General features: G+C 38.7%; 1 protein-coding gene across 1 annotated transcript in view; it reads left to right on the top strand.

The window, feature by feature from the left end:
* LOC145393465 (transcriptional coactivator YAP1-like) overlaps positions 1 to 12,439 on the top strand; it is a 156,921-nt gene extending 144,482 nt beyond the window's left edge. Inside the window, exons 4-7 of the mRNA XM_080267568.1 lie at positions 184 to 327; positions 2,578 to 2,959; positions 8,646 to 8,734; positions 9,564 to 12,439. Of these exons, the coding sequence (XP_080123694.1) occupies positions 184 to 327; positions 2,578 to 2,959; positions 8,646 to 8,734; positions 9,564 to 9,644 (696 nt within the window). The 3' untranslated portion in view covers positions 9,645 to 12,439. The remainder of the gene's footprint in view (positions 1 to 183; positions 328 to 2,577; positions 2,960 to 8,645; positions 8,735 to 9,563) is intronic.
* Positions 12,440 to 12,654: the final 215 nt, after the last annotated feature.

The raw sequence follows: 12,654 nt of genomic DNA, 5'->3' as shown, positions 1-12,654 counted from the left end.
GACCTTTGAACTCAAGAGTGTTGTCCAGACATCAGGCTAGTACCACACCAACTGAACCACCAGGTCATCAAGCCACTAGTCAGCCCCTCCCCATCTTTCAAGTTTTTCTGTTGCCTTGTTCGTCATCATTCTCTGTTGCTTTATTTTATTTACCAATATTTTCATTATATTTTGTTTTCTCAGATGAGCCATCAGCTGCCCCCCCTGGCACCCGGCAGCAGTCCCTCTGCAGCGGCACTTCAGACTCGGCAACAGGCACTGCGGCTCCGTCACCTTCAGGTGGAGCACGAGCGGCTGCGGCTGCGACAACAGGAGATTATCAAGTCGGTGAGTCCCGGTCACCACTATTCCTTACAGCAACCCTGCCCTGCCCTGCCCTGCCCTGCCCTGTTGTGCCCTACATCAGTGCACTCTACTCACGAAATTTACCTTACAGTATCACCAGTTCTGCCTTGCACTTATACTGTACGGTACAGTATATACACCGCCATACCACACTCATATATTGTATAACACACAAAGGTCATCGTGCAGTAAAAAAATTTGCTTCTCGCTCAGAACTGAATGATAAATGTAGTTAGAAATGATACTACCCACAGTGAGCAAGCCAGAATATTAGGGGTAGTAGGTCAAGAACTTTGGTAACATCTCAGAATCATCTATTGTTTATAAACCTGAATAAAGATAATAATACCAGCACCAACACACCACAGACAAAAATCAGTGCATCCTTTACTTATTTACTTTATTTATAATTTCATCTCACACTAAGCATATCATGTGCATGAAACATGTAGTGGTGATGAAGGGTGTGCGTTGAGATGGTGAGGGTGTGGGTGGAGAGGGTGATGGTTAGGGTTGCTGGTGAAAGAAATGGTGAGGGAGAGGGTGATGGTGAGTGTGAGGGTGACTGGGGGTGTGGGTAAAGGAGAAGGGTAGAATGAGAGATAGGGTGAAGGGGATTAGCAGGTGTGGGAGAGTGTGATTGTGATAATGTGGGAGATGAAATTAGGGTGAGGAAGTGAGAAAGGTTGAGGGAGAGGAGAGTGTGATTGTGAAAGAGAAAGAGACGAAAAAGAGGGTGAGGGCGAGATGTAAGATTGGTGAAGATGACAATGAAGGCAAGGCAGAGGGTAGTGGTGAAGGGGAGAATGGGTGTGAGAGAGAATGAGGGTGGTGGTGGAGATGGTATGGTGTGTTGTGAGGTCATGTGGCAGTGTTTACATGGCAAGGAGCCAGGATAGGTGAGGGGTAGTGTGATAGTGAAGGTGAGGGAGAGGATGATGGTGAGGGAAAGGAGAATGAGGGTGATGGTGAAGGTGAGTTTTGGGCTAAGAGTAAGGGTGACATTGAAGAAGAGAAGGAGAAAGTGAGAGTAATGATATATAAGAGGATGAGGGAAATGTTGAAGATGATGATGATGATGATGGAGAGAGTAGTGGAGAGGGTGGAGGTGGGGAGGTGCAGTGTGGTGAGGTGGAGGTTAGGTGAGGTGGTGGTAGTAGTGTTTACATGGCAATGGGCCAGGGTAGGTGAGGGTGAGGGCAGAGGATGCTGGTGGTGTTGGCTCTCTCTCTCTTTCTCTACACCATCTTTATTGTCGCCTTTCTTCATTCTTAACTCTCTCTCTCTCTCTTTTGGGACTAGTGCATTAGGCATTTATTTAGCATTGGAAGAACCTCCACACTGAGGGAGATAAAAATTACGTCCATCTATAATGTTTGTTTTATTTTGGTGTTATTTAGAGGAGGAAAGAGATAATTCATTTGTGGCCACCCCCTTACAGAATCAGGGCATCTGGTGATTGATAGATAGACAGATAGGTAGAAAAATCTGACACATTATTTCACCGCACTGCAGGAGTGTTTGCCTCTGTATATCAACTACCCCTGCCTGCCACTCAAAGACCCCCCCCCCCCTCCAAAGTACTCATCCTCCTCATCGCCATCTTTTAATCATGTTTTTCATCATCGTATTCTTGTTCCAGAAGTACAAGGCAATGTTTGATCTAGCCATGTGACATCTGGAACATCTCATCATCCCTGTCTTTTATTGACCAGTCTTTCTCCCAATTAGTTGATATAATGCAGAAGTTAAATAATAGCTGGTCTCTCATCCTAGTTCACCTTTTTTTTATTATTATTATTTTTATTTTTGTAATAGTACAGGATCAGATTTTCAGCTTTAAGTATGTGAAGTGTTACAGTAATATCTTTTGCAAGAATGTACAGTCTTGGTGTGTAAATTGTTATTATTTGTTTGATATCGTTGTATGCTTAGAGTTGAAGTTATTGTCAGTTACTTTACTTAATTTTACTGTATTTCTTTGTTACTTATTCTATCTTGTTTTGTCAATTTTTTACATGATGTTCATGTACTAAAGGATTACAGTAGCTTTGTGTGTCATTGATAACCATTTTGTAACTTTATTTGCACGATATAAAATATTGTACTCAGCTGTCTGTGGTATCTTGTTTTATAACATGTGTCAGGATTTTATTATGTTGTTTGAGTATATGATGTAATTGAACTTATTTGAGTGAATTCCTTCAGCATAATTTCACTGCTGGTTTGCAGGAACAGTCTCTGCGAATGAGCCTACGAGAGGAAGCAGGCCCACAGCAGACCCAGCCGGGACAGCAGCCACAGCCACAGCAGACCGCACAAACAGTTGGCCAGCAGCAGCAGCAGCAGTCCACACAGCAGCAGCAGCCATCACAGCAGCAGCAGCAGCAAGGTAGTGAGCCGGTGCTGACTTCTGCCGGCCTGACTTTACCCTCGACAGTGACCACAGCCGTCGTCACGTCCAGTGCCGATCCATTCATCACCACCACTGACTTCCACTCGCGCCAGGAGTCCGCCGACAGTGGGCTGGGCCTGGGCACAAACTACTCCCTGCCCCACACCCCTGAGGACTTCCTGACGTCCATGGAGGATGTGGAGATCACACCCTCTGATGGTTGGTTGCCAGAGTTTGGTTCACCCTCAGAGTATGTACAGTTCCATCCGGCTCATCCTAACACACCAACCAACAACCTCCTCCTCTTCCTTCTTTAATCTTGACCCGCATCTCTTCAGGCCAATGACGTCATTTGTACCATACAGTGGACAGTTGAGACCACATTTAAGGAAAAATTTTATGGAACTTAACTTCTAGGAAAGTATAAATAAGACCAAGATAACACAAATGCCTATACCAGTGGGAGTTCACATTTTGCTTCAGTCTAACGAGGTGACCCTCTCACCTGGGTATACAAAAATCTCTTGCTACAGTTTACATCCAGTCCTTGGAACAGAGGATGGTGGAATGTAGGAGAAAGGCATCTTCAGCCTTCACTAGGTTCATGGTCAGATATGCCTGGGGCCACAACAACAGCAACAGGACATGCCTACACAACCACAGCAAAATTATCTTGGTCATATGCCTACTTTCCCCTGGAATTAATTTTTCAAGATTATTTCTTATGCAGAGTCAGTTTCCTCAGATAGTTTCAGCTGCCCCACAATACAGTGTTGTATTCATGCAGGCTCCATATGGTTTTCTTTAGCTGAGGAGAGACTGACACAGCACCAACATTTTTCTTTGGTCTTGCCCTTCAGGCTGATGATACCTTTTGTATTTTGTGATAAGTCCAAATGATGTTTTTCAGCTTAGCAGGTTGATGAACAAAAGTTAGAAGTTTACATTTCTTGTATATCATTGATCACACTAGCATGTGTAGTCTTTTGACTTGATCCACCTCTGGGCATATGTCCCTCCACAGTTATACATGAAACCCTTCTCGACTAGTCACACTTCCCCCTCCTCTTCACAACTACATGACTCATCTAAGCAAACTGAAGTTTTCTGGTAATAGGGACCATAAACCTGAATAATATAACTGTGAAGCAGCAGTAGTGAAGTAATTAACCCCTTCTCCACAACACATATACCCTTAGCTAAATAAACTCTTTTTGACAGTAGCAAGAAGGAAATTAGTAAACGTTAAAGTGCATTGCAGGAACTAGTGAAGGTTATTACCAAGTCCTTCAGTGTTAAAAGTCTCCCATAAGCTTAATAAAACTGTTTGGTGTTAGTGTGGATGAAAGAAGATATAAATTGCAACAGCCAGTCCCATTTCATCCCATTAGAGGTGTAGGGACAGTAGGCAAGTACAGTACATTTAAGGGTAGATGACCAGCCTGCTTCCCCTGATGGCTTTACAAGATGTAAACACCCCCAGTCACCTCTCTGGGGGCCAAACATATGCAAAGCCATCACACTGACCACAAAAGACGTCATTGTACTGAAAGGGTTATGAGCTTATGAATGCTGAGTGGATGATGCAGCTTTCACTCATCTAATTAGAGTTGATGTTGCCTTAAATGACAGTATTGTACAGGTTCAGTAGTGTCCTTAGGCTAATTAGGTGCAGCATCAGTACAGTATTAGTATTGGAATGTAGTTAGTTGGTTAGTTAGTTAGTTTCTAGTAAGTATTAAGTACAGTCAGTCCATGTTTGAAGTCTACGATGTGGACAGGCGAAGTACTACTACTGTATTTGCAAGTGTTTATTTTTGTTCAGTTATTTTTGTTCAAGGTAAAAAAAAATAATTTGTCTGAAAAAATTTTATGGTGAATTAGAAGCAGCTGGAAAAAAAATAAAAAAATCTTAACTCATCAGCAACCTAATAATGAAAGTTTAACCCCTTCACTCCAATGGTGATTTTTTTTTTCTTTAATGCTTGCTACATTCGGATTATTCTACTAAGCTTAGAAGACACTCTTCAAACTGGACGGGTTAGATGCAGCATTCACATATCTGTATAGTACAAAGCCTTCAGTTATCTATATAGTACAAAACCTTCAGTTATCTATATAGTGCAAAACCTTCAGTTATCTATATACAGTAGTACAAAAGATCTTCTTTGAGTTAAATAAAATAATTTGATGGTTGCAGTTATAAAAATATTTTGTAGTAGTAGTAGTTGCAACCCCAGACTCATATGAAACTGAACCCAGTGGATTGCAGGCTTAAATTGCCCTTCTTCTGCTCTCCACCATCCTCCTTGTTGGGGGTAGGGGGGAGCTGGTGCACATTTGTACAACCAGGTGGTAGAGCCACCTGGTTTTGTTGGTGCCACCACATGAAAAAGAAAGAAAGAAAAAAAATAAAGGTCATTGGATTGAAGGGATTTATAAGGACACAGCTGTAAGTGAAATGGCTTTAAACAGGGACTACATGTATATCACTCTTCTTTAGGTTGTCTTTATTGGTGTTGGTATCCCTCTTCATATAATAGTCTTAGTACAGTATTCCAATTGCATGCAGGCTCTTTTGTAAATACTGGGTTTGATCATTATGTTCCAGGACTGAATTGACAGAAAATATTGTTGCCATGTTATTTGGAATATGTTCCAATAAATATACATTTCTTGTCATCATCATCATCATCATCCCAGCCTTCATTACCACCTAAAAGATGGGGGAAGGGGAGGTCTCAGAACAGTAAATACAGCACAAGTACATTGATCCCTAATTTTGAGCCAGTGATGTATTATGGAGGGAGGGGGGTGGAATTGTGCAAAACACTCCTTAAGAACAATTGTTTTTTTTTTTTTGCTAATGTTTGTAAGAAAATCCAGATATTGTTTCCAAGTACCCCTTTTGACCCCCTTGAAAAATTTTCCCTTCTGACCATATTTCACGCAGTTTTCACACATTTAATTCAACTTTTGCCACTACAGAGGTCAAAAACTAGTAATTGTTGGTTACCATTGTACTGCAGAGACTACCAGTATACTGTATTTTGGATAAATATACTTTGATGCAACAGTAGGCATCACACTTTTGCTGGTATGCACTTTTCATACACGTTGCTGTTGTAATCACACTGGAGACAGAGAGAGAGAGAATAAAAAAAAACTTTTACACGGCAAAAACACGATTTGTGCCCCAATGAAGACATGGAAATAGTGGATGGAACCGCATGAATTGAATTAGGGTCAAGGGTTATACTATCGTGGAAAATGTGTTTTATGAAAAAAACCACGCATATCAAGGAGTCACTGTGTAGAAAAAATTATTGAGACTTTTTTCTAAATGCAAGATAAAAAGCTTGTGCAGAGCACGATTATTGGTTACCCCGATCACCAGATATGTATTTACAGTATTTTGCCAAAGTAGTAATTATTGCCACATCAGGTGTTTGATAAAAATGTATATAAATTGATGCTCTGATACAGAAAATGATATGCTAAGATTTAAGATTTACTGCAGTATATATATTTTTTGTGTATACAATGCACCCCCAGGCAGCTTTATGTGTCAGACAAATAATGCAAGCACAGTACTATTGGTTTGGAATACTTTGCAAGACATTAATAATAATTACTAAGATGAAAACCTGTATCTCTTAAAGATAGGTGTTGTCTAGCATTTCATTCTGCTTAGTGGCAGACAACATTACTCAGCCAAGGGAAGCAACAGGACCTGAATGGGTTAAGAAGAATATCAAAGTTTAGGCATCAGTAACCTCTTCAAGCTGACAAGATGATGTTATATGCAAATAATACAGCATGTGGATTTTAAAAGTTGCTAACTATTACCTTTTTAAGCCAGTATACTGTACCGGTACCTTACTACTGTATCATTGTTGTCCTGGAAGATTATGATCAGACCTGGTATTTAGTACATGAAAGGCTAGTTAGTCATTAGAACTATTTCAGAAGCTTTTTAGTGTATTAGGACAACATAAGTGTCTTGAGTAGAGGGTGTTGTAGTTGATCAGGGATGTAGTTCCTGGTGTAACACAGGATCTCTAGGCCTGCCAGTTGTCAGGTGCATTTCTTACTTGTGTAAATATAGACATTACAGGTGTAAGTGCATTTTGTATTTGAAAATTTTTACAGTAGTGTAGAGAAAGTGAAAAGACACTTGTGACATTGTGAGAGGGTGTGCCAGATTAAGTCTGTAATGATTTGTTGTGTTAGCAGTTTTAGATGTGAATGTATTGTTATGAAATGTTCATAGTGTTAAGATGACCATGTAAAGTATATATACATTATACATCTAAGAACACTAGTGGCAAATTCTGTAACCCAGCAAACTGTAGGATATTTGCTTTCAATTACAAATGAATCTGTTAAATCCACAATAAAGATCAATGTATGTTTTCAGGTACACGTAAGTTGTTGAGCACGTTTACAGATACATTTACATTGTGTTCCATTCAGCCAGCTTTTCTGTGTCAGGTGTTGTCTGGTGTGGACTTGACTTTGCGGTTGTGCTCTTACTTGACACAATGACAGCTGGAAGTCTGAGTGAAAGCCCTTCATAGTACAGTATTTAACCTCTTAAACTTAATCAGTATTTTATGTATTTTCTCACCAAGTATTTAAATCACAACAGCTATCATCTACTATCTAGTTGTAAAGTATTTTTAATTTGTAAATCCCATTAATTGATCAGTTTATATATTTTATTTTGGCTCGCACCAGACCCCTTCAGACTGAGTATATCTTTCTGATATATTTTGGTCACTGCCAGATGATTATATTACTGTAATTTTAAAACAGTCCCTTAGGCTGAAGGATTTAAGCAAGTATAAGCCAGTGTGAGAGTAATTTAATCCACATAGATGCAGTAGAGGTGGAACTCTGTAGCCACTGTAAGGTTGAGAATTTGAATTTTTGGTGGGAAAATCAGATATTAATTGAGACTAGCCATAGTTTAAGCTTTTCATGGCTGAAAGGAGACAAGTTTAGTCAGTTGATGGAAATTCTAGCAATTAAGGGTTACTGGTAATTCATTCAGCCTGAGGCACCATTTGTAAGCTGAATACATTTGTTTGGCATTTGCCTGAAAAATACAGCAATACAAACATAATACAGTACAAAAAATATTTCAAAGGGCTGAATGGGTTAAGGGTTAAACATTGATAGAACCATTACTTACAGTGTAGTATTATAGTTCATTCCAGATTAGAATTACACTTGGCCATGATTTGCATTCCTGCACACCTACATGTACAGCTTCACTTCAGCTCCTTTACCTATAACTTTAATTCTGTTTTCAAGTGGAATGTAGGCAATGGAGGTAGCCTGAGAGAGTATGATCAGGTGTGGAAGGCTGTGAGTCATGACCAAGTGTAACTAATTTGGAATGGACTGTACTGTAGTTTGGGTTTGGGAAGTGTACAGTAGCATAGTGCATGACTCTTGCCTTCACTGGGATCTCCATCAGTATGCTGGTTGTCCGACGTACTCAGAGGTGTTTGGGACAATATGTTACGTATCAAAATTTTTTCCATTGTGTAGTTTTTCCCATGTTGTAGATTTTTCCATAGTATAGATTATATGTTGTGTAGCATTCATGAATTTTTAAGTTATAATTACAACATTGCTGAACAAGTTCATACCAGTATATTATTGAGTATTGTAGGTGACATAATCCACTGTTTACAAGGTATTACTATAACTTTTTTGACTGCAGTGTGTATATATATATATATATATATATATATATATATATATATATATATATATATATATATATATAATAAACTTTCTAACACTTAGTGATTAAGGAAATGTGCAAAATTTTTATTTCATGTTTGTCAGTGAATGTTGATGTACTGATAAGCAATTTTTTTTTTTGTTGCAGCCGAGATGAAGACGTCCCCAGCCAACAACATCCTGGAGGCTCCTGAGCTGGAGTCTATGGATTCAGAGGACTTGGTACCGACAATACAGGTACGGCACAGGTGTTGTGACCCTGCATTTGCAAACCACTTTTAGTACCTTAACCTTTACCTGGTATATCTTGTCTAGTCTTAATCTTTATGCTGCAGGTAAAGTTTTTGTAATCAGAGTATTTTACACCAAGTGAGATGGTAGTTGAACATAAGGTGGTTGATAGATATGAAATATCAAGTGAGTATGAGTTGGTAGTTGAATATGTAATGGTATAACTCTTACAGCTTAACTTGGCCCAGTTTTTGTTCCTTTGTTGTACTCTATATATCATGGAGCTCAGTGGCAGAAAAAGACAGTACTACAACTCAACGTCTTTCATAGCATTTCTTTGAGACTGGCATCATATTCTACTGTCAGTACTTTGTTACAACTCAGTGTTCAGTATGGAGAGATGGCACTTTCAGGCCAAGTTACACTAAAAAGCATATAGTTGAACATGATGTAGTATACTTGTGTCAGCCAACTTGTCTCTAGATTTACTCCTTAGCAATCACCTCCAGTTGGTTAAGATAATTTTCTTCCCTTTGATGAAGTGGTGATCATGTGACACTGTGTATTTGTATTTCATGTAAATTTCACTCTGGCATTCCACAAGTCTTGCTTGGCGGCTGAGATGGTCTGGCTCAATGGCGAAGTTGACTGGCATGGAGTATAGTTGAACATATGATAGTAATAGAATGTGAGATAGTGATTGAGCATGAGATGGTAGTTGAACATGAGATGGTAGTTGAACATGAGATGGTAGTTGAATATGAAATGGTGGCTGAATGGTAGCAGCATATGAGATAAAGAACACTGTATTAATGACCTTCTTTTTTCTTTGCAGCTCAACGATGACTTGTCGACAGATTTTTTAAATGACATGCTAGAGACATCCAAAATGGATAACCTCCACACGTGGCTGTAAACAGGACAATAATAAACACAAAAAACAAAACAAAAAAAATGAAAAATGAGAAAAAAATGCACGTGCTTAAATAAATAGTATTGAGAAGAGAGAAGGCAAAGACTGGCAACAACAGTGTCTGATTGTGTTTTGTGTTGCTGTGTCTTTCCTCTTCATGTAATAATAAACTTGTACCTCTCAAGCTTAATAGGTTGAAGGATAATACTGTCAAATGTATATGGGAAAAAAAATATGCAAACCTAGCTTTTAGGTTCAAGGAATAATACTGTCAACTGTATATGAAAAAAAATTATGCAACCCTGCTTTATACAAAATTAAGCTTACGTGGGAGGCAACATGGAATATAAAACTGCTGTAAATTGCCATAAACAATATTATAGTATCGTGTAGGGGGAAATTTTGCATGGAACCCAGGCCTGTAGTCTCATTTGCAAAGAAGACTCTCCATCCCCTCGTCTTTACCTGTGTATCTCTGCATATTGCACGTTCATATCTCCCTGAATGGTATCTGTGCTGTCAGTGTCAGTGTTACAGAGGCATAGATGACATTTAACCCAGTGTGTCTGGGAACTTTTTTTATAATTTTACTCTGGCTATCTTTTGATGCTTATGCTTAGCATAGAATACATTTTTCAGGCTGGAGAGGTTTGATGTGACCATAATAACCCTCTCAGTACAAGAGACTTAGAATAGAATAAAATCATCAGGTATCAGCAAGATTAAACTGAAAAGGACATTACTCAAGGGGCAAAGAGAATACGAAGGTGTTTCTAAGCAAAATAAATCACTAAGGAAGAGGTGCCAGGGGTCAACAAGAACATGGTTCTCAGTCAGCGAAAGTGAGGTCCCATTGCCAGACGGGATAAGAGTCTTGTCAAATTTGGAGACTCCTGTGCATCTCTTCCTTTTTAATTACTTTGCATGTTATACTTAAATGTCCTTGTGTGTTATTTATGTAATTTAAGTAACAATATAAGCTTACATAAATAACCAGTTATATTACCAGGTGTTTCAGTCTGATGGTGACATAAGTTTATGTAAATAACCCATGAGGCAGTAATAACCAGTCATATGCAGGAATAAGCTAATAAAGAAAAGGTGTTACAGAGCCTCCTAAGCTGACAAGAATACAGGCCTGGGTCAGCATTGGTACAATATTAAAGGCAGCGTCATTATACTGTATTTGTACAACTCATTATATGCTGTGTTATAGGGGAAGCAGAATGTACTAAAAGTGGACTCTCTGTCTTGGATGAGTCATGCTGATTGCTTCTCCTGTGAAAAAATATTTAGCCCATTCACTACGATGACTTCTTTTTACATTTTATTCTAGGTATCTTCAGATGGTTATGTTCAACTTCAGGGAGATGACCTGTAATGAAGGAGTTGCTGAAGACTTTCCAACTCCCCCCTCCCCCAAGTAGAATAATTTCCCCTTATTGGAATTAACTCATCTGAAGACACCTTGAATAAAATATAAAAGACATCCTTGGGCTGAATGGGCTAATATCTGCTGGATTCTTAATGTTATAAACTGGAGAGGAGAACAAAGAAGAAGCTATATTGCAGTGATTATTGAGATGTTCAGAGATCTCAGTGCCTGACATTGATCTCGTATAGCTTCTCTGGTATTGGAGGTGAGGAGGAGGAGGATGGCTTTTGTCCTCTTGTGATGGAATAGTGCCTAAAGCTAGAAAGTTACGCTTGACATGTGTGGTTATTGGTGGAAGAATATCCCTGTATTGCAGTTTGAACATTTACAGTGCAAATTCACGAATGGGATAGAAATATCCCTACATTTGCAGATTCATGTACGGGATTTCTTAGTATGTGTTCAGATTGCAGTTAACCCTCTGAGTACTGTGATGTACTTATTATTTTATTTTTGCCTTGTACTACGTGATCTTATTCAGCTCAAGAGAGACGTCTTGCAGTGAAAGAATTAATGAAGCTTATATCCACCTCCACCCATTCAAAAAGTCTCTCGCTGATTAAAATCGTCAGCAAGAATGAAATGAAAAGACCATCTCAGGGCTGAGTGGGCTAATATAAAGAGGTCAGCCATAACTGCCTGTGTCGTGTGTATCAAGTGATTTACTACCGTCTTACCGTCCAGGTCTGCCTTGAACAATGAGATGTTATACCGGAGTTACTCATGTTACAGAATAACTATATTTATTACTGATCATTTTTTCTGTACATAGTATTCAAAGTTATCATCTTTAAGAAAACTCACAATCATTATGTTATGAATAGTTTAAAAATACTGTAGTAGAATGAAAAGGCATTAATTAATATTAGCGTACAGGCAGCTGTTTCAACTAGAAATTAACTTAATGCCCGTTACACTGGGAAGGTTATTATCATACTGTTGATAATGCACTCAGTGCTCCTTATTATTTGCAAGACAGTGGAGCAATCTGTTGTTTGCATTTTTGTTTAGCTTGTTATGTTGTGTTGGCTGTTAGCCTCTTCACACTGGAGGTGTAGTTTTTTGGTGTGTGTATTTTTGCTGCTGCCAGGTGACTTTATTCAGCTTAAGGGGAGCCTCTTTATTTTAAAAGGGCTAATGGTGCCTCTATTTAGGCTAACCTCTGTGTTGAAAGAGTCTCCCTTAAGTTGAATAAAATTGTCTGTTAGCAGAAACACACAAAAAATATGCCATCGGAGAGTGAAGGGGTTAAGTTGTTTTCCATCCATGGCTACCCTAGTTCCTGAGGTGAGTGTTGCTGGCGGCCGCACAGAGTCCCTCAATACAGTCAAAGTCCTCGTTATCGTTATCAATTTTTTTTTTTTTTTTTTTTTTTTTTAATACAAATTATCATTTTGATATACTTTTCAGCATTGTAAGTTGCTTATTTTACAAATTTTTTTTTTTGTTGCATTATTTCACATTTTTTGTTTACTTTTTTGAATGTCAACTTATGACATAGAGTTTTGCAACATAAGTTGCCATTTTGAGGTATGTATTTGCATTTAGTCATCATTAAATTACAGAAAACTTGCTCAA

This window comes from Coenobita brevimanus, chromosome 24 (genome assembly GCF_032717465.1).
Source record: "Coenobita brevimanus isolate Jiangsu-jjx chromosome 24, ASM3271746v2, whole genome shotgun sequence".
Lineage (NCBI taxonomy): Eukaryota > Metazoa > Arthropoda > Malacostraca > Decapoda > Coenobitidae > Coenobita > Coenobita brevimanus.
This window is presented reverse-complemented; position numbering and strand designations above follow the sequence as displayed.